Source organism: Pinus tabuliformis, chromosome 5_2 (genome assembly GCF_031772625.1).
Source record: "Pinus tabuliformis cultivar Carrire ecotype Pingquan chromosome 5_2, CPIR1, whole genome shotgun sequence".
NCBI classification, from domain to species: domain Eukaryota; kingdom Viridiplantae; phylum Streptophyta; class Pinopsida; order Pinales; family Pinaceae; genus Pinus; species Pinus tabuliformis.
The window spans coordinates 1042562407-1042586182 of NC_142306.1; the positions used below are offsets into that span (position 1 = coordinate 1042562407).

The 23776-nt window shown below is 38.8% G+C and overlaps 1 protein-coding gene and 1 pseudogene across 1 annotated transcript in view; both read left to right on the forward strand.

Annotated features, from left to right (window-relative positions):
• LOC149162803 (HEAT/U-box domain-containing protein) overlaps positions 1-23776 on the forward strand; it is a 407100-nt gene that overhangs the window by 81372 nt on the left and 301952 nt on the right. Inside the window, exon 3 of the mRNA XM_089437404.1 lies at positions 10408-10470. Coding sequence (XP_089293530.1) covers positions 10408-10470 — 63 coding nt within the window. The remainder of the gene's footprint in view (positions 1-10407; positions 10471-23776) is intronic.
• On the forward strand, positions 2542-4126 carry LOC149162804 (uncharacterized; annotated as a pseudogene).

Here is a 23776-nt window from a genome sequence, read left to right on the forward strand (position 1 = left end):
TCTATGTCTCAAGGAGGAGCAAGGTTGGATTGACTGTGAGTGGAAAAACTGAACCGGGGGCTGTTGAAGGACGAAGGAGAGTGCTGTTGAAGGAAGAAGGAGAGGAAATTTATCCATACTGCTTATAATTCGGAACTATGAGCCTTACTTGTTTTGAAGTCTCTGGGCACGGGGGAACGGTATGCTTCGGTTGAGAGGCATACTGGATTGAGTATCCAGGTATACTCGGTTCGGCTGGGTGGTTTGGTCATTCGGTAACGGGAGAAGTTCTGCAGCAGATCACCGCAACAGCCGTAGCAGATCAGGTAAGTACTCCATTTCACCAATTCATACAGTTTCACAGTTCAGTAATCTTTACAGTTTCGGTAAGAACTTCTTTAACTTAGGAGAGTCATTACATATGGTATCGGAGCTGGTTCAACTTTCGGACCTGTTAAGCTTGTTAAAAGGTTTAAATTTATCAAAATAAGGTGGTGCAAAATTCATCTCCTTGACAATACTGCAGTAGTTATGTTTCAGACAATTTAATATGATGCAAATTAGTGCCAGGACAGTCCCAAAGCTTATATCTCCTAAAATAAGGCATTGACTGCTTATGCAATTGAAGTTTTCAGAATTCTGGAATTGTTTTATGACAGTTCTGGTATTGGAAGGAGTTAAATAGAAGAACTTGATTGGTTTGAAATTTTCTTCTGTTAGCCGGAGGCCTTGTTTTATTTCAGCAGGTGAGACATTCTGTGTGCCCAAGAAACAACAGTTCCAACAATTTTGAGAAGTATGTTGCTTTTCGCTGAGACAGTAGTTCTCAGGATCACATTAGCATTGACAACTGTTTGTATTTCGAGCTGAAGCAAGTATATGTAAATGATAGATTAGATATAGATATAGTCTTCAGATGGTCTCACTCCTGGTTCAAAACGTCAAACTAATTAAATGAAGCTGCCAATATATAACTCTTGAACAAGCATAATAAATATGCATGCATAATCAGTATGCATGAAAAGCTAAATGTAAAATGTAGCTTGTTGGAGTGGTATATTCCACTCACATCACAGTAAGGGATGTTAAGAGAAGCTTGCAAAACTATGCTTTTAATCGTGAAAAGGCATCTGTTACTGGGCAGCAGTGTTTTCTTGTTGATATCATTTCAATACTTTCAAAAAAAAAATCTTGGTATACTTATTCTCATCCTGCATCTTTGTCATTGATAAACGATTTCCATGTAGCCAAAACTATCATATATTATATAGCCTTTAGTAGCATATGACCTATTTGCTCATAGTGTTAAGATGCTTAAATAGCTTGGCTTTTAGGTATTTCACTGATAAATTGTCTAAGTTCGGATTATAAATTATCCCCAAACTGTTATATTCTAAATCCAGAGAAGTTATATTAACCTTGTACTTCGTTTATTAACGATTAAGAACTGAAATAGACAGCCCTCGTACCCTGCTATGATCTAACCGTTACGTCCAGAGAAGTTATATCAACCTTATACTTTTATTAAGGTTTAAAAATTGAACTGGACTGCCCATATACTCTGCTGTGTAATTATTCCTCTCTTCAATGCTCCTCTCTCCTTAATGTTCAAAAGGGCTTCTTTCTGTTAGATGCTGTCTGATAATAGAAACTATCGGATTTTTATGGTAGTAGTATGTTTATTTTCTCACTGTACTTTACGTATATCTGTTCACCGCGTCCCTCCATTCCATGCAATCAGCTTTAGAAATAGAGGAAAATACTCAGGAAGAAGAGATGGATACGCATTGAACAACTTTGTTTTATTCCGGTTGAGGAAATTATGAGTTGCTGCAGCTACTAAAGAATCTGTAAATTGCCGGCTTAGACATGAACGAAAGAATGTTCGGATGCTAACATCTGCATCATGCAAAGTTGTTCCCCATACTCCAGGGAAAACTGAAGAATTGCCAGAAGGAGAAGTCTAGCAGAGGAGCTTGAATTGGGCATAGAAGCAATGCAACGTTGGAAGAAATTGTTACACTATGGAGCGGGCAGGATTTGACCGCAGAATCCCCACAACGCAAACGGAGCCAGATAGTAAATTTATAACCGTCGCTGCCAGTGATAGGGGACGTCGAAGGCCCTCCCAGGTGATGAGGCTGGCGTGCAAGGCGCACGTCAATAGATTTCGACTTGTCCGATGCCAGCTAAACGATGGCGTGTTAAAATAAAGCGTGAGTCTGATAGTTAATTGACGCGTGAAGAATTACGTGCCCCATGGGCTGTTATGAGTCATTATGCGCCGATATTTCAAAAGTAACTTTGGAGTGCTGTAGAGCACCGCCTTAGCTTATTTTTTCAGCCTGCGGCTGGTCGAACGCGCGACATCCTCAATGGTATTTATATGAATTGCCGCAAGTCCGATGGCCGACTTAGGGATGATCGGTTGATATCTCACGAACCTCTGGCCTTCGCTCTCTCAAGACTCCACCGACTTCCCATTTGCGACCAATTTTAAAAGAAAATTAAGGACGCATAGTTTCCTCGGGAACGAATCACTCGCAGACATGAAAAACAGAGGAAGTGAGGGAATCGTATCGGAGGTCTTTCGTTATCTTCCAAAGCGTGCAGGATAGTATCAGTTAATGGTATCGAAGGCACGGATCGATTTCCACCAGCAGCAGCCAGGTTATATGACTGACGAGTTTGGAGACCAAAATGGTAATGGTTATCGACAGCGAGATCTGGCAACCTCCCCAGTGGTTTTACGCGTTTCTAGTATGTTCTTGCGGAGCTGCCATTTGCGGCCGATTTCATTTCATTTACAAACGTAGCAGAATGATCTCGCCAAATTTAGAGTCGTCCGTCAATTCGTTTATGAACCTTCCTTCGCCATTTCTTGCTTTCCAGCGCAGCTTTTAGTCAGTATACTTATTGGCTTCTGTGGCGGAAGGGCTTCAAGCAGTTTACGGTGAATATCTTTATCGGCGATATGGGTTTGCAAGGGAGGACATGGTGTTACAGTTTGCGTCTGGATATCTGGCTTCTCTCTTTTTCGGGATATTTCTCGGGTCGGAAGAAGGCTTGTATAATGTTTTTGTGTCTTGCACATAACTGGTTCCTTGGCTATGCAATTCGACAAATATTATAGCATTTGGATGGGAACAGTTTCTCTAGCAATTGCTTCATTCCTTTTCTCATGCACTTTTGAGACATGGATGACCGCTGAACATGAGAAGCTGGGTTTCTGGCAAGAATGGTTGAGTGATACCTTTTGGACAATGAGCTTTGGAGGAGCAGCATCATCTCTTGGAAGTTCAGCACTTGCAAATGCTTTAGTAAACTGGAAGACTGATCATGGAATGACTCTTCCATTGGTGGTAGCCACTATTGTTGCAGTTATATGTGCTATCTTGATTGTGAAAAGATGGGGAGAAAATATGGCAACTTTCAATGTCAAGATTCCAACCACAGTTCTACTTTTTGCACATTTGATGGCTGGTTAGTACATTTGACAGACAAAAGGATATTGCTATTGGCGTGGGCGCAAGTGTGCTTAGATTTTGCCGTTTCAATCTTTTGGTTCCTTTGGACTCCCACTATTGTGGTGGCATTAAGTGATATTACTGCCTGTGTGGTGGTACAAATTTTGAGCAGACTCGTGTGGAGCAAATTGCTGTATTGCTGGAGTCGGGTAATCTGGAGATTGAGCAAATTGCTGTATTGCTGGAGTCGGGTAATCTGGAGATTGACGATGATGAAGCTACAAGATCACCCTCACCTCCACGAAAGTATGATTCATCTGGGCAAAGGACAAACTCTAGGGAGGTAAGTAGCATGAATTACAAAAATGACATTTGAAAGTAATAGTTGACCCAAGCATCAACATGATGCCTGATCATTAAAGACTATATCTTAACATGCCTGCATTGATTTCAGACCCAACAATAATTGAGGATCAGTAGAAAAACCTGTGGCTTGAATCTGAGCCAAGTTACTGGCTCATGTATGTTGTTATATTTAGGACTTAGGGGCTCTGTATGAGCATAATCAGTTTGTCAAAGTGTTCATTAAAATTTTCAATTTATGATATGAATGATTGTTATGGTTTCTCAAACAGACTGCTATTGTTGGTGGGTATGTCACCGTTAATTTGTGTTTATAGTTAGGATTTCTGGATGCACATAAGCATTCTGTCAAAGTATTGGCCTTAGAACTTCTTCTTAATTAACTATTCAGTTTCAGTTTTGATTCTAAGAAGAGGTACTATAGAAAAACATAAATATATGTATTTACTATTGTTCGAGTGGTTTCTGATCTAGACTGCTATTGTTGTTGGGTCTAAACAAACAATTTTAGTTGTTGGTACCAGAGACTCATTGATTGTGTACAATGCACATTATCACATAATTAATGTATTCTGCTATTGGGGCTTGAGAATTATATTACATGCATGCAAATGATTAACAATGAACACAGTAGCTGCTCATAAGCGTTGGGTCATATCACAAGCATGCACTTGCATTCACAATCGGAATTATTAGTTGTGGACCTTTTAACTTGAAGCTGGCCTTGACAAGTTCCAAGTGCATAACTATTGGTATATTGTTAGTCTAATGCAATGACTCGTATCACAAAAATTCACACTTTGCACAATTATTATTACACAACTGTTCTTGTTTGTGTTCTCACCGAGTCTGATGTTCTACAATAACAAGAAGACCAGAAATTTTCAAACTATATTATTATTGTAGGAGATACCTGATTATTCCAATTTCACTTCTTTCACATCCCCGAGGAATGAACTATCAAGTAACTCAGTGTTTCTCTGAATTGACATTAATCATTCCTAGGAGAATTTATATCATTCATGTTTAATGTTTATGAAGTGAAGTTATAGTGTATGATTTTCAAAAGGAATTTCAATGCATATATTGCAGGTATACAATAGATTCAAAGGGGTTCTCAAGATTCAGGTGATTGCAAACTTATATCTGTGATAAATAAAATATGTTCCTCCTCGTGTCAATATAGTTCATTGTCAATGTGGCATCTCACTGACGTGTTTTTTTTTTTTTTATATAAAACTAGCTACTCGTTTTCCTATAAGATTCACCTGTTGGTAAAGAACAAGCTCTACAACAACTTGTATAAATCTCCTGTGGTCCAAAAAAAAAAAAAAAAAAATTTACATTCTACAGAACAGAACTTTTCTTGTCTTTCATCTCAATGCTCACCAAGTTATCAGTGTTTCTTCCGTATTTGATGTTTCTATTCTCATTTTATAATGACTTCATAAGTCAGGGACTTGGTTGTAAACAGTAAGAATTGACATCGATATGTTAAACTGCTGGTTCAATGTCATTTTGTGACACCTGTTGCAGAGCAAATTAAATGCTTTACCCAGGGGTTTCTGATTTGCTTGGGAATTCAACACTCCACCAGTTTCTTCGAGCTTTAGAACCTGAAGATCTGGATCTAATGTTGTATAGGAAGGGTACATTCCAGTCTTGTGAGAGAATCAACCTTTCCCTTGTGATCTTTTTAGGACATTCAATTGTGGAAACCTTGCACTTGTGGAAGTCTTCTTGGGTCAGTATAGTCCTTGTCTTTACATATTTTGAAGGATCTCTCTAAGAAGGATTTGGTTGGGTTTTGCCCTGGTCTTGGACCTAATTTCTGGTATCTCTTATTATGTATTATGATCTCTGCTTTCTCCTTACTACTGTGGTTAATTTCTGAGGTACAATTATTTGTTGATAGAAGAATAAATCTAAAAGAAGCACTGTTAACCTCACAAATAATATCTGAAGTTTAGAAAATATTGCTTGTACTACACTATATTTGGTTTTCTAACAAGGAACCCGAGCTAGGTTAAGGAAGAAAGTCGAAGATTACTTGATTCCTGAAGTGGCAGTTGGAGTATCAATCCTTGCACTTGGAATCATCAGCGGTATTTCTCAGAAGTTTCAATCTTGGAAGGTACCAGTGAAAGAATGGTTAAAGGGTATGGTCCAAATATATATGAGTAAGAAGAATCGATATCAAGAAGTCGTGGTATTGGTTCTCCTGAATCTCTGCAATCAAAATCAAGTCCCTTGGATCCATTAAGCAAAGTCTCTCTGATGAGCTCGTATCTGCCTCTGTAGCCAAGTTATAATCTTTGTGGCATTTTAAATCTGAGCAATCACACAAACCATTATCACATTGACGGGAACTGTAGAAAGAACAAATTTGATTAGGAAACTATAACGAAGAATACAAATGTAGAAGATTGTAGATTAAAAGAGAAAGGGACTCAAATACCGAGGATGCTGTGAATTGGGATGCAGTCAGATATGCTGATCTTGAAGATACTGCAGATGCCATCAAGGACCGAGGGATGAACAATGTCTTGCAGGGAGAATAAAACAGTTTCTTGAGATGCTTCACACAGACATTGGCAGCATTGACCTAGAGTGGTTGAAGGATATTCCACCTGATGATACAAACTGGCCTTTCCTGCCGATGATGATATGGACTTCCTGATGAGGATAGTATGCACGAGATTAACTCCTTGAAGAGTTGAACGAAAAGGAGTTGACGTATTCTCTAGAGATAAGTACTTTCTTAAGTATTTTGATATTATGCTTTTAATTATATTAGTCTCTTGTAAATTGTAAATTTTGCTTGGATGAGTTCGTTTTATTATTATTTATGCTCCAGTAACACACAAGTGGTAAATGATGTTTATATTCTTACAAACTTCTAGATACTCATTTTGTTTAGTCATCCTCCTTTATAATTACTTGGGGACCCACTCCTCAAACTGTCTTCTTCTATCTTACATAAAAACCACAAGTTGTTGAATGGTTAGAATCTGCTCTCGCCTTTATAATCAATGGTGCTCTGTAATGATATATTCTTCACTGTTGGATTGATGCAATTTAGGATCATTTTTAACAAATTGTTTGAAGGCTAGTTCTGTTGTTACATGCATGCCTCACAAGGAATACACTGCTATTAAACGCCGTGTGATGAGGAACTAACTAAGAATTGCAACAGTCATTAACTTCTTTATATAGAGGCATAAAAAAAAATAACTGGTATAATGCATAGAACTTAAGTTCGGACCCTGGAATGTGCGCTGGCAAAAGATCTGGAAACAGTAGTTCACTTGGCATGAATATCAACTCCTTGGTAGTGAATCAGTCAATAGGAACGGTTACTACGCAACATTCAGACCTAATTTAGCAATAAGATAAGTGATGAATACAACCTGAGCAAAGGTTCCGTGAGCATAAATTCAACCTATAGGGCCAAAGTGTTGGAAGAGTACTACCATTTAAACATAGAGCAGTGTTCGGTGTAGTATTGTTAAAAGAAATGTCGAGTACAAAATATGTTCCCAAAATGTGTTGCATACCATACTTTGAGCTAGGTATTTCAAGCAGTTATATATAAAAGAATACACCAAATAACATTATTGTAAAAAGAAGGAATTGAGATTTGTCCTTGCTAATGACTGTCCATATGATGCATTTCGTTACCAAGTAAGACAATAACCCAGTTAGTTGTTACTGAGCAAACACATACAGATCAATGAAAGTTTGGAACATAACGATATGTGCTCGTAAGATCAAATATCAAGTGTCAGTTAGCAATTTAAAGTCATGAGTTTTATGCACAAACAATACACGAAAGAATGATTATATTGTAAATATGAAAGCTAATGACATGAATAGATTATGGCAAGGTATGTTATACTTTAGATGACATGTATGAAATATACATAAGCTATGTGTTTTTGAAAATATTAATGCACATGTTATAAATGCATGGACAAGTGTTTATGATTGCAGATAAAATCCGTTACCAAATGACCACGTGATGACAGAAACTTCAGAACAATTAAGGCTCAAAGAGATTCCATGATAGGGTATTAACCCTGATTCTACTGGGAGGGGTGGAGGTGTTGCCCACCATTTATCCTCTGAAAACCTGGGATCATGGGAGGACTGTGCGAGTCACGCTCCCCTAGACGTGTGATGATGATTGCCGGATGCCTACTGGGAAATCAGGTCGATATAGTCGACGCTGCCATCCTTAGAGTTTATGCATGGTTAGGTCAGTATAGCTGACGCCATGGCATACTCCAGTAGAGGACGGATAGGATGGGAGCGGAAGAGATTAGGAAGGATAGGATGATTTTAGAATAGCTTGGGAACCTGGTTTGGGCAAGGCATGACTATTAAAATTGGAAATCTATCAGCGTTCAAAATCACAAAGTTTAAAGTGTCCTCACGATCATAAATGAAAAATTCAATCACATAATACAATCCTTACATACCTTAAAGGAATTATCAATATACTTTATAAACCCTTAACTTCGGGACGAAGTTCTTTTGAAGGAGGGGTGTATGTAACAACCCATCTCGAATCACGAACAGCATAGCCATATTAGCATGCATGTGAGGCATGCATATGATAGCTACATATGCATGCATCATATACATTGCACTAGTATATGTATATATATATATACATCGACTATATATCGACTATTCATGGAGAATGTCTAAATATAAGATAAATGAATTAATTATCAAAGGGTAAATTAAACACCTAATTCTCGTAAATAGAAGAAAAATACACTCAGTAAGAAATATAGTTGAGTTTATTCATATATCTACATGTATAACCCAAATTGTGTACTAATAAAACTAAACCCATAAACCTTATGTTTAAACTTGATATTTTATTAGACATAAAGTAATATGTAATATTTAAAATCATCACGGTTTTATATTATTTAAAAAGTACCATCTGTCATAATTAAAGTGTTGTGACACCATTCGATATATAAAGATCTGATTCTATTAAAGGCAGATATCATGACAAAGCAGTCACCGCCTAAAGAAAATCTGATCCTTTCATAGAGGCGGTTAACTGATGCGTAGAGAGGGAGGAACCTCTGCTATAAAAGGGGGGGTGTTCTATGTCTCAAGGAGGAGCAAGGTTGGATTGACTGTGAGTGGAAAAACTGAACCGGGGGCTGTTGAAGGACGAAGGAGAGTGCTGTTGAAGGAAGAAGGAGAGGAAATTTATCCATACTGCTTATAATTCGGAACTATGAGCCTTACTTGTTTTGAAGTCTCTGGGCACGGGGGAACGGTATGCTTCGGTTGAGAGGCATACTGGATTGAGTATCCAGGTATACTCGGTTCGGCTGGGTGGTTTGGTCATTCGGTAACGGGAGAAGTTCTGCAGCAGATCACCGCAACAGCCGTAGCAGATCAGGTAAGTACTCCATTTCACCAATTCATACAGTTTCACAGTTCAGTAATCTTTACAGTTTCGGTAAGAACTTCTTTAACTTAGGAGAGTCATTACATTACTTTAACTCATGGTTTCATAATTCATTCTTGCTAAATCATTAAGTTTATGCCATCCCTGAGCATTTTTAATTGTTACAAAAATCAGTTATAACGCATTTGACACTGTTTTAAACTGAAAAGGCAATTACAAGTGTAGCATGATTCCTGTAAAAATATTTTGGTATATGGAATATTCAGAGTATTTGCATACCACATATATTCGATATAAATTTTTAACTAAAAATTTCTTTTGAAATATTATACTTTTTTGAAATGGCCATGATAAATCAGTTATAGTTTACAAAATTTCGCTTGTAACAGGGATTTCGTTGTGCTTATTTCGTCATCAGTGCCTTATCTTACTGCTCATGTTGGCTGAGTCACTACTTTCATTGTGTGTATTCTATTTTCACATTTCTGTTATGCTAAATTTTACCTCTTATGGTTTTGAGGACTTGTATCAACATTATTACCTGTAATATTGATATCTTACCTGTTTAATGCTAGAGATAGTGATCTGTTTCGGAGCTACGTGAGTTTATGACATTGTTGCTTTCTAATTATTAATTTGTGTTGGTTATGATCTAAGTAATTGTGACCAATTGATTTTATTACTTGCATGCGGTAAATGAATGCACTTGAAGTAGTATTCTATGAAAAAAATTTAGGAGATGATACCTAGGTTTTCTCTATTCACTTAAGTCTCTAGAAAACCTTTTTTAAGAGATGATAGATTATAGTTAAGTTTCTTGATCAGCAATTTACAAGGACATTAGACTTGAGGCAGCCTAACTTCAGTTTGAATATCGTTGCTGAGACTGCTGGTTTTGACTAACAATGTTAGTTCATTCTATATTAGCATATTTTTGTTTACTATTCCTTCTGTGCCATAGATGCTGAGTTCAGTAGTGTAGCAACTGAGAAATCAATTAGTTTAATTTAATTTAATAATTCCATGGCAATTTTTACTTTAAATGTAGCATGTTACATGCTAGCGGGGGTTGTACATATTACATGCTATTATTCCAAGTTTTGTTGGTTCATGCCAATGAATTTTCTGATCGGAATTTTGTGTCTGGGAAATGCTTAGGACATTGATGGTGAAGTGGCACAACATCTCCGCAGGATCAGTAAAAAAGATCCCACAACAAAGGTATGTGATAATGCAATCTATTAAAGCTGATTCTTGTGAAACCCTGTGATATTTATTCTGACATAGGCGTTTATGTATAATGAATCACAATAGCTAATATGAGAAAGTCATTTCTCACAGAAATTTTATTCTTTCAACTAATCCTTGAAAAGTAGGTTGAACCACGTCGTTTAAACCAGAACAAAGCCAGTCTTCCACAGGGATGTGTCCCCTAGGGTTGGGTGTGCACTCCCCATGTTTCCCATGCTCTCAGGATGGAGGGATGCCTGTGGAAATCTTTCCGCACATCCCCCTTTTGGGGAAACTTGGGGAGACACATGGTGAAACATTTCACCAATGTGGGGGGCGCATTCCCCGAAAGGGGTGCTTGTGTGCATCCCCCTTGAATTTTGCATGAAAAAAATAATTTGAGTCGGGAAGCCTAATATCCAACCCTAGGGCCCTACTAATGCTATGTAGTTTATGGTAATATTAAATTCTTTCTTAATTTTTTAACAGTACCATTAATTGTTTCATGATATTTGAAGGTGAAGTGACAAAAGTTAAAGTTGTGCTTTAAAATGTAAAATACACAATGTATTGTAGTAATATTTTTATTAATAAGATGAAATGTACAAGGATATGAATGTTACAACGAGGGCCTGCTTTATATACTTAGGCAAGTGTCCCATTATGAATGGTTGTGTCCCTAGGGGCATACCTCTTTGCTAACTAATCACTAATTAATCATTATTTATGATGTGTTATTATTATATATATTTACATTATTTATATCTATATTTTATTCATAACATTGCCTCTCTCTTCAAAAAGCTGTCTTCAAAGCTTAATTTCGGCATGTGTAATTCATCGGTAGGACTATCATAGAATAGGGGTTTTTCCATTTCCCCTTCATTTTTTTAAATATTATTTTATTTTATAATATATCTATCTATCTATATATATATATTATTGTAAATAACTTTATAAAATTAATTAATAAAGTGACTTTATAATTTAATAAAGTAACCTTATTATAATTTTATAAAATTACTTTATAATAATCCATTAATATTTTTAATTCACCTAGTATAATTAAATTCTTTTTTGAAAATGTGATTTGTATAGTCGTGTCTCTCTGTCCTGCACTTTCATAATTTCTGTCACGCATCTTGTAGGAATCATCTTAAATACGTTTCCAATCTCCATTACATAATTAGACGGCACAATGGATCTTACATTATTTAATACTTCAACCCGGTATCCATTCATGTCCGCTATAATAATTTTCAATGGAATACGATGTGGGAGAATAACTATGGTGCATGGCTTCCCTTCAAAAAATTGTCATGTAGTGTTTTTTTGGTGAAGGACCTACAATGCAGTCGAGATCATGGTATTTGTCTTGGATGAGCGGGCAAACATCATTCTCTTGCAGGAGTTGTCGGAGGAAAGAAATAAGTTGGGGAAGGAGGTGATCAAAAGTATGCCCTGTATGAAAGCGTTTAATAGGGATGGCGTTGAAGGGCTAGAGCTCATAGGACCAAGGGCGGTCATCGATGAGAATAACTAAGGTCTCTTCCGAGGAGAGATAGGTTTATTTTATAAATCCCTTTATAGTAGTGCATGCAAGCCTCTCTGCTTAAAAGATGCGAGAACAAGAACCAGTGGTGGGGACGAAATAGACTCTCCATGAGCATGCTTGCTCTCTTGTGAGTGCTCGCAGTAAATAGCATGAGTTCGAACATCTCGGCCATCTCGACCAAGAAATTGTCCACTTTGGGCTTCTTGAACTTGTCACTATAGTTGTTCTTGTTGATATTGAAGTTTCTAAGTCTAACAGTTAGAAACCCTCTATGTACTTTCTGATTTATTCCTTCCTACTTGTTTTGATTAATTAACAAGTTATTTACCATGTAAACACTGAAAATAAACACAAGTACATGCTCAACACATTACAGATCATCAACTGAAGGAAATAGAAACAAGCACACAAATGACACCGTTATTTTTGGACTAATGTCCCCGGAGAAACCCAATGCGGGAAAACGGTGCAGCTATCTGAGGGTTTGATTTATTAAGCAGATTCAGAATACAATATGGGTGCCAAATCCGGCTTACCCAACAGAGAAAAACCTTGGCAGTAGTACCTCTCCTTCGGAGACAGATGCTCTGGTTGAAATCCCGGATAAAGACTCCGACAACTCCTCAACTCCAATCTGCCCCACGAAAAACCCGAGCGTCAACCTCTAGGGATTGCGTCAGCCTCTTCTGCCCTCCGCGTTAGCTTTCCCGGTAGTTTCGATAATTCTCGACAGTTTCGGCTTTTCCCGGCAGTTCCGACTTCTGCCCTCTGCATCAGCTTTCCCGGCAGTTCCGGCTATTCCCAACAGTTCCGGCTTTTGCCCTTTGCGTCAGCTTTCTCGACAGTTTTGGCTGTTCCCAATAGTTCCGGCTTCTACCCTCTGCGTCAGCTTTCCCGGATCTTCCGGCAGTTCTGGATGTTTCAGATAGTTCCGGCTTCTGCCCTCTGCGTTACCTTTTCTCGCTGTTCCAGCAGTTCCCGCTATTCTCGGCAGTTTCGGCTTTTGCCCTCTTCGTCAACTTTCTCGGCTGCTGCGTTGATCCTCTCGACATTATCTCTGCTTCTCTGCTTCTGTATTCACTGCCCCTCAATTGCAACTCCAGATCACTCTCTCAACTTTCTCAGCAAACCTAACCCCTGAAAGTCGAAATCTTGATCTCTTGGTGTGTTCTCCGAGTGACCCTCAAGCCTCCTCTTATACTTTTCTCGTTGACAAATCAACGACAGAGATTAAGTCCCTAATCAACGACTAAGATTAGATCTGGCTTGATCCATGACTTTTGGACCATTCTAACATAGTTTTATATTAATTCACATTAATATTTTAGTTTCCCTAAGTTTAGACTTAGGGACTCCATTAAAAATATTAATTATTTTGATGTCTCCCAAATTGTTTAGAATCTGCTCAAACCCTTTCTAGGTATTGAAGATCTCACGTGCCTTAGCCTCTCCACCAAATTTCGTGGCTAGAGCACATCCGATGCTACCCCAAATCAACACTCCCTCTTAGCGAGGACTATGCTCTAGCAATACTCCTTACTGAGTATTATTCTGATCATCTGGCATCGGTCCCTGATGCTAGGCCTGCTACCCATCATTTGTACTGCTGCGTCTCGTATTGCCACCCATGGCTCTGCCATTGCCACTGCTGCATCTGTACGCCAGCTCCCTCTGGATCCGTGTTGTTGCCAATGGCCCTGCCACTGCCACTGCTGCGTCTGCACTGTATCCCCTCTCATCATGTTGCATCGTGCTGCCCATAGCACCGCCACTGCTAATTGCTGCATTGCAACTCAGTTACTGAGAAGTAAGTAACTGATCTCCCAACTCTGACATCTCTGTCAGGCTAGAGACACTCTCGATACTGAAGCTCCCATTGTCGCTGACAAGTGCTCCCTCTTTGACCTCTGTGCTGCTGCAACAACTACCTGCATCTATCACCGTTGCACACCTCTCTATGCCATCCTGCACTGGTGCAACACTCCCGTGCCACTCGCACTATTGCAGCATGCTAGCCTTGCGCTGTCCTGGGAATCCTGCACTGTAGCTCTCTCTGCCGCTCCATCCTCATCCGTCTCTACTGATATCTGCCAGTCTTGCTACTCTTCGGGGCTCTCGTAGCCAGGTATAATCCAAGAGGTTGGTTACCTCGAGGATCCTGCTCCTCATCTTCTGTAGTCCTCTTGACTACAGCTCGATGTCTCCCCACTTCCGCTCAAGTGGCGTGTGAGCACTCATGGCACAGTCATCATCTGTCTCCAATTCTTTCTCTGCCCTTGTTGGTGCAACCTTGGTCTTGGAAGCCTCTCCTTTGCTCTTCTTCCTTGGACACTGGCTCGCATAGTGACCCAGTTCCCCACAGTTGAAACATTTGACCTTGGAGAGGTCCTTCTTTTGTATCTCTTGCTTTCCCTCAGATGTTAGGGAAGTATCCTCCTCTTCCTCTTTCTTGACTCCGATCCCCTTATCGCTGCTTCCCGCCTTGCTTAGCCTTCTGATCTCTTCTTGGCGAAGAGCTGCCCACATTTCCTCCCAATCTGGAAGGGTTGTCCTGCCCAGTATGCTCTGGACAAACACCTCCCAGTCTTCTGAGATTGCTTTCAGGGCTGTTCTCACCACCAATTCTTGATCCAGCGTGGCCCTTATGGAAGTCATCTGATCCCGGATCTCCTTCAATCGACCAAGGAAGGTGTCGATCTGTTCTCCCTTCTACATCTGGTATGACCGCAACTGATTTTCTAGTAGCATCTTCCTCTGCACGAAAGTATGCTGGTGCAACTTCTTTAGGGCCCCCCACATCTCATTTGCCGTATTCTTCTCGGCAATGTGTGGTACTACATGGTCCTTGACCCCGTCAAGGATGATGCTCTTGGCCCTTGCCATTACATCCTCGTACTTATCGTTATCAGCTGGGTCAACTGGGACCACTATTGTCCTCGAGGCGAATTGCTTGAGACGATTCCTGTCTAGAACGGATAAGATTCTGGCCTTCTAGACTACGAAGTTTGAGGCTCTGTCCAGTCTATCCCGGTCTCTTACCCCATTCATTGCCATCTCGCTGCTCCTCTACTTCCTTTCTGAAAGTTCTCGGTGTGACTCCATTTGATCCTTGATTTTCCTCCTGGAAACCCCTCTGCCAATGTCGAGATGCCCCCTACTCTGATCGTCTGTGCAACCGCACCACTGATCTAGATTTCTCGGTTAGAAACCCTCGGTAGCAACTCCCTCCTTCTTGGCTTTGCCCTGTTAGGTACTGTTCTGACAACAATATCCCACTAGCTCCACTCTGCAACTTATCCACAACCTCCTAAACCCCAGCAACCTAAAGGTGAGAGCACCTAGGCTCTGCGTAGTCCCAACACCGACAAACTAGCTCCCTAAGCCAACCGCGTCAGCCCTCTTGGCCTCTACGTGGCTCTGCGTGAGCTTGCCTTTGCCTGCCTTAGCCTCTGTGTGTAGAAATTCTCACTGTAGATTAAACTGATTATGCAATGTACTAAAGCAAAATACTTAATCTACTTCTACAATCAAACTTGTGGAAGCTTAATCGATTTTGAGAAAGATCAACCAAAACACATATAACAGAGAAGAAGATTCAATCACACATGAAACACAGAAGAATACTTTGGGGAAAGCCTCAGCTAAAGACCCCACTATCTGTATTATCATACAAGTGGAAATATCTCAGGATTACACAAAGCTTTAACTCTCAAGCTATCCAGCGCTCAGTACAATCCCTCACTGCTGCTCATAGATAGAATAGACAACACATATGTCTTCCTTCAGTCCTCCAAGCCTCCTATTTCCTTGCGCAGTTTCTCCTGGGTCCTCTAGCTGCCACCTGTGTGATTCTCACCTCACACACTGCTCTGACCTCTGTAGTAACTGCGCAATCCTCAAGGAATGAATTCCTTCTACGTGCAAGAGATATTTACATGGGAATATTCTAGCAACTGATAGTACACTGTCCCTGCCTTTAATCTTAACTGGGTCTTTGTTTGAACTGACATGCACGAGTTATTTATGAGAGGATATTCAGTTATCTGGAGAACAATAGTTTCATGCATGCATGCATTAACTGACTGAACTCACAATTAGTTCCACAAACTGCTTGGAACTAATTTAACTGGACTTAACTCAGTTAACTGAGCTAACTAATTACAACTCAAATACAACTCATCCTTATCTCCTTAATTAAGCGATAACTTCCTCAATCAAAGGGATAACTGTTGCATGTCTTCACAGAGACTTCATGTTTGAATTTCTCCAACTAATTAACTCAAGATGAATTAATTAATTATTTTTCAAACAGTTGGTGAGACTAAATTCGAATTTTAATTCAAGGACAAATTAAAATTGGAATATATCGTTAAATGCTATCTATAGCAATGCTATTTTTAGAATTTCTTGTTGCTATTTTCAACACTGTGCAACCTCTTCTTGGCCCGAACTTGATGACATAGGCACTGCGTCACCCCTTCCTTGCTGTTTCGCTGCTAGGAACAACTTCTGTCACTCGGGACCACTGTTTTCTGCTGCTGCTTCTCTGCTCAGCTGATGTCTTCAGTTCTCCTGTGATCTACAACCACGCTCTGATACCATGTTGAAGTTTCTAAGTCTAACAGTTAGAAACCATCCATGTACTTTTTGATTTATTCCTTCCTACTTGTTCTGATTAATTAACAAGTTATTTACCATGTAAATTCTGAAAATAAACACAAGTACACGCTCAACACATTACAAATCATCAATTGAAGGAAATAGAAACAAGCACACAAATGACATTGTTATTTTTGGACTAATGTCCTCGAAAAAACCCAATGCGGGAAAACCGGTGCAACTATCTGAGGGTTTGATTTATTAAGCAGTTTCAGAATACAATCTGGGTGCCAAATCTGGCTCACCCAACAGAGAAAAATCTTGGTAGTAGTACCTCTCCTTCGGAGACAGATGCTCTGGCTAAAACCCCAGATAAACACTCTGGCAACTCTTCAACTCCAATCTGCCCCACGAAAAACCCCAGCGTTAGCCTCTAGGGACTGCATCAGCCTCTTCTGCCCTCTCCGTCAGCTTTCCGGGTAGTTTTGGCTGTTCTCGGCAGTTCCGGCTATTCCCGACAGTTTCGGCTTCTGCCCTCTGCGTCAGCTTTCCCAGTAGTTCCCGGCAGTTCCGGCTGTTCCCGACAGTTCTGACTTCTGCCCTCTGCGTCATCTTTCCCAGCAGTTCCCGGTAGTTCCGGCTGTTCTCAGCAGTTCCGGCTTCTACCCTCTGCGTCAGCTTTCCCGGCTGCTACACTGATCCTCCTGTCACTATCTCTGCCTCTCTGCTTCTGTATTCACTGCCCCTCAGCTGTAACTCCAGATCACTCTCTCAACTTTCTCAGCAAACCCAGCGCTAGAAAGTCGAAATCTTGATCTCTTGGTGTGTTCTCCAAGTGACCCTCAAGCCTCCTCTTATACTTTTCTTGTTGACAAATCAACGGCCGAGATTAAGTCCCTAATCAACGACTAAGATTAGATCTAGGTTAATCCATGACTTTTGGACCATTCTAACACAATTTTATTATTATATTAATTCACATTAATATTTTAATTTCCCTAAGTTTAGACTTAGGGACTCCATTAAAAATATTAATTATTTTAATATCTCCCAAACTGTTTAGAATTTGCCCAAACCATTTCGGGGTATTGGAGATCTCATGTTCCTTAGCCTCTCCACCAAATTTCGTGGCTAGAGCACATCCAATGCTACCCCAAATCAATAGTTGATGGGGACATCCAAGTTGTAGTCCAAAAGAGTTCTGTCCATGTCAAGAACCAGTGTATGCTTATTCTTGTTGCGCTCCTTCTTGGGTGGCAGCAAAGGAGCCCTAAGTGGCTTACGTGGTAGTATCCAATATAAAGAGGTGTACAGTAGAGTTATAGATTTCAAAACAAGTGTAACATCGCCCTTAAGTAGGGCAATATTCACCAATGCGCAGGGCACCTCGTCCGCCAATTCAAAATCTGATGCCCAACCCAAAAATCGTTTGATGGGAAATGAATTAGAGGGTTGAAGAGAGTAGGAAAAAGGGCAGTCGTCCACAATAACTACCCTGCTCAGGTCTCTTCCCAGGAGCGAGAGGTCCTTCACGAGTTTACCTTCTATTTCAGTGCACGAATCTCTGTACAACCTCTTTCGAATGAGGCTACTGTTTGGCAGCTTATCCAATATAGCGTCGATCCTTTTTAAAAATATCACGATCTCAAAAAAAATTGGGCATTGATTCGAGGAACTATCCCAAATAAGGTCTCATTGCAATAAACACAACTGTTCCTATGAGTTGTTGTTCAACGACAAAATCTATTTCACAAAATCTGACATCCTTATTCCCACGAAACTGGTCCTCAGTTAATTCCGTTAAGAGTGTTCCGTCCATGTCCAGAACAAGAGTATACTTCCCTTCATCCAGAGGATCCATAGGAGGCAACAGAGGTTCCCAAGGCGCATGCATTTCATACAAAGCTCTACTAATCAGATAACATACGCATGAAGCTGATTCTCTGGTAGGGTTTTGGGAGGACATGTGTGAGGTATGTGATGTGCTATTATAACCATGTTAAAAAAATTTCAACCACCTTGTCAGACCATTGAATATCATTGTTATGAAGTTTCTCTGCTAGGGTTTTGGGAGGACATGTGTGAGGTATGTGATGTGCTATTATTTTGGCCCCTTTCTTATGTGCTTCTATCACTGCCTACCCTAATCGAGACTCTAGTCTCCATACACATTCCCATCCTCATCTTCAAAATTTTGCATATTCATGTCAATTTCTTCATCAGAAGCATTTTCTTCTTCTTTTTCATAATATTCCCAATTGGATTCGGAGTTTGAGTGGTCTTCTTCTTCACATTCCCAATTGGATTCAAAGTCTTCATCTTCTTCTTCTTCTTTTTCACATTCCTTATTGGGTTTGGATTCGATCTTTGAGTATGAGTCTAAATCTGAGTCTTGGACTTCTTCTTCTTTAGTTTTCATATACCCACTTGGATCATTAGCCTCATTCATGTCATCCTGAGGAGATCCTGATTCAACATGTTCAACATCAATTTCTTGGTTAGAGCATTCATTATTGTTAGTCCCTTTCATGTCAATGTCAACTTCCATTGTAGGTGTTGAATCTGGTGTTTTGAAAGCCTTTAATGATTCTGCAAATGATTTTTTTATTTGTTGTATTTGTTGTAATGCTTCTCCAATTTCATTTAACAGTTTAGATTTATGATATTCACTTAATTCCATGATTTCCAGGGCTTAAGCTTTAATGGCAGAATGTGTAGCGAATAACATCCAAAGGATCAAATGGCTCGGATACCACTGAAGCGACAAAACTTAGAGTTTTTGTGCTTTAAAATGTAAAATACACAATATATTGTAGTAATATTTTTATTAATAAGATCAATGTACAAGGATATGAATGTTACAATGAGGACCTGCTTTATATACCTAGGCAAGTGTCCCTTTATGAACCGTCATGTCCTTGGGGACATACCTCTTTGCTAACTAGTCACTAATTAATCATTATTTATGATGTGTTATTATTATTATTATTTACATTATTTATATATATATTTTATTCATAACAGAGGGGGTTCCAATCTCATTGGGTTTCACATGGAGAAGGTAGAACTTTAGATCTCACTCAAACTCTCGCAGATGTAACTGTTTTCAGGATTTCAGAATTAGGGGGGTTGCAATGTTTCCATTGGATTTTATCATGTATGAGGGTGTGAAACTAGTATTTAATTAAGAGCACCAAGTACTCCATGTACCTTGATGTTGGTGGCATTGATTGTTGAACTTCTCTGTCATGACCCTAGTAAAATTGTCTATCATTCAAACAAAGTCTTGATTTGACATGTTAAGCTTTTTCTATCTTATTGTAATGCTTGGAAGGTCATATTGATGATGAGGATCCCAATATAGGCAATGATTTTGATGATTTTTAGGTATTTGACGTAGCATGATTTTTTGGATTGTAGAGGCCATCTAGGGCCTCTTTGTTGATGTGTTTTTGGTTCAAAGATGCATTGCACTCGGTGCTATTTCGGTTATATGCACCCTTGTTATACATATGCGAAACTTTACATATTTGTGTATAATGTTTTGAACTTTGTATTCATATGGATGCACTTGAATATTTACGTATTTTTTCAAATTTTGACTATTTATGTATTCTTTTGTTGACCAGTTTTTTCATCCACTTTTTCTCCAGTTCCTAGTTTTGGGATCAACCGGATTGATTACCGGTCCGGTTCTGATAACATTGGTTCATTGTCCATTTTTCATTTTTAGTTTTAACTTTTGAGTCTTGACCTTAGATTGAGTCTTTGACTCGTCACTTTTTACTATTTTTGAGTTTGAATAATTTCAATTTACCATCCCTGTCTTCAGACTTTAGTATCTGCTATTTTGCTTAGTACTAATCAGATTCTAGAATAATGCATGATGAATTTAAATGAATGTATATGTCATTTTACTATTTGTGTTTCATTGAATCAACATTCATGCACACACACAAACCCCCTGACACCCCCCCGTGCCCTCTTAATTTCCCTAAAGTTTGGGTGTGCTCCCACACATCACCCCTGTGCATCTCCCCAATCCAACATCCCCTTGTCCTGGTAACTTGGTCAAAAATTATATTTAGTATAAGTTATAATTTGTCATCTATGCCATGGGCCTCTGCAATCCTAAAGGATTAGGTTTTGATTCAGTGTTAAAAACTGAAGAAATATCTCAGAACCAGCAATATTCAGTTCTGTTACATCTGCTGAAAACAATTGATGGCCCAAAGAGAGAAGAATGGGAAAGAGAACATAGGTCAAAGAAAGCAGAATGGGAAAGAGAACAACACAGCAGAATGGATGGGAGAATCAATGGATTCATATCTTTTTCTCTGGCCTTTTTATTGTATCCCTGTACTTATATTTTGTATCTTTTGGTTAGACTGTTAGTGAATAGTTTAGCTGGACACTGCGCTAATATGAGAAAGTCGTTTCTCATACATACATTTTATTCCTTCCACTATTCTTTGAAAAACAGGTTGGATCACGCCCTTTAAACCAAAGCTAGTCATGTATAGAACAAAGCTTATATTTAGTATAAGTTATAATTGGTCATCTATACCATGTGCCACTGCAATCCCAAAGGAAATATTAGCTTCATTAGGTTGAAATTCAGTGTTAAAAACAGATGAAACATCTCAGAAACCTGCAATATTCAGTTCTGTTACATCTTCTGAACCAGGGTTGCAGGGGAGCGCCCCCCCGCCGCCCCCCGCCCTCTTGAACCTGCTCCCAAGAGCGAATTTCGGGAGTGTGCTCCCTAGCTTTTTTCACAATTTTTTTCTGCAAACACGTTCCAAATGCAATTCTTTTTTCAAAGAAAAAGAATTTTTGAGTGGAGCAGCTCAATGATCAAGCCTATGGCCCTAGTATTGATATGTAAAAGTGACATTCTCCTTGATGTTTCATTTTCATCCCTTTACTTAAATTTTTAACATTACCATGAAATGACTCAATGACTCAAGATGTTTGAGAGTGGTTCCGACCTCATTGGATTTCATATGGAGAAAATAGAATTTTAGACCTCACTCAAAATCCAGCAGGCTTATCAGTTTTTCAAGATTTCAAGATTGGGGGAATTGCAATGTTTCCATTGTATTTTGTCATGTACTAGGGTATGGAACTCGTCAAGAGCACCAATCTCTCTATGTACCTTGATGTTAGTGACATTGGTTGTCAAACTCCTCTATCATGACCCTTCTAAAACTGTACCCATCACTCAAACAAAATCTTGACTCGACATGCTACGTTTTTTCTATTTTATGTTAATGCTTCGAGGGTGATATTAATGACAAAGATCCCAAGATAGTCAATAATTTTGATGATATGTAGGTATTTTTTTTAGCATGATATTTTTGGATGATAGAGGCCATCTAGAGCCTGTTTGTTGATGTATTTTCGGTTCAAAGATGGATTGCACTTGATGCAATTTTGGTTATGTGCACCCTTACATGCTATATAAATCAAAACTTGTAACTTGTGGACCTGTGGTTGATGAAGATTGTAACTACTAGATGATTGATGTTATATGGTTTAATCCTTGTTTTTATGCTTTTTATAGCTAATTCATCATTCTACATGCTTTCTCAGAAATTAGACATTTCTTGTGGTGGCAAGAGGCCCAATGTTACTTGAAAATTGAAACATTTCATTTCATGTTAGATATTCTTTGTTATCATTTGGTTACTTGGTAATGGTAATGGTTACAAGTACAAGTTACAACTTTAGTGATCAATGATGATAAATGTTATATATTGAATTTTGGAAGCTTGAAATTTTAAGATTGATGAATCATGAGACTTGATATGTTGTATGTTACTAACTTGTGGACATGTTTGATGAAGATTATAAATTCTAGATGATTGATGTTATATGGTCAATCCATGTTTTTATGCTTTTTATATCTAATTCATCATTCTACATGATTTTGTTGACATATATGCATCAAAATATATAAAAATATATATTATATAAAAATTCACTCCCAAACTGGGAGCTTTTGAAAATGTCACTCCCCGCTCTCGCTTCCGCTCCCTCTCCCAAGTAACCTTGTGCTGAACGCAATACATAGCTCAAAGAAAGCAGAATGGAAAAGAGAACAACATAGCAGAATGGATGGGATAATCAATATTCATTTCTTTTTCTATGGCGTTTCTATTGTATTGCTGTACTTATATTGTATCATTTGGTTAGACTGTTGGTGAATAGTTTAGCTAGACACTTAGTTATTTTTCCTTCTGTCTACTTTTATTTTTTCTTTCAGCATTCATATACGCATTATTTTCGCACTCCCACACTGTATTCACATTGGGTGTATCTTTTAGTCTCATTGACCGATTTTTATGGTCATTTGTTTGACATTACTAAAATTATTATCTCTCACACACACACACACATATATATATATATGTCAACATATATACAATGTGGTATGACTGGGTTTTGCAGAGCTTTTCACATTCTTGAACCTATCGGTATTCCTATGTTGATGATGGTAGCATCAAATAGGTACTTCTGCACCAGGTCTAAGTATCTAGATGTGTGAAATTCATCCAAAGCAAATTACTTTTATTAAAAGAACAATTAAAGTAATTGCTTTTTATGAGAAAAAGTGAATTAATCTAATGAAATGCAAAGATTATTTGCATTAGTGATTTAGATGAATCTTAGTCGTTGATCTTAGTTAAGTTGAGATCTAATCTCAATCACCAATCACTTTGGAGATTAGTGTCTTGGATTCGGTCAATCACTCAAACTCATTAAAGCAAGGCTAGGCTAAGGGAAAAGACACATCAAGTGAGCCCAAGGCAATGAGATAGTGGGGATCTCAGTGATTGGGTGAAGAAAGATATTCATCTAAGTGTGCAAAGTCTGAGGAAGAACAAGAAGTAGCAAGGGAGGAGGATCCAACAGCCAACAAGATTGAAGGATAGGGCATGTTTTGCAAAGGGTCTAATCAGTTGGAAATATTGCAGTTTTGTATTTTTCCTCAATGGGCTACTTTCCTAGGAAGGGAGCCCTTCTATGCTGAAGATAATTTATTAATGAAACAACAAATTTTGAAGGGAAGAAATTTTTGTTTGCAGTGTATGAAATTGGTGTCATTTTTTGCCTACGCTGTTATCTTTTATTTACTGT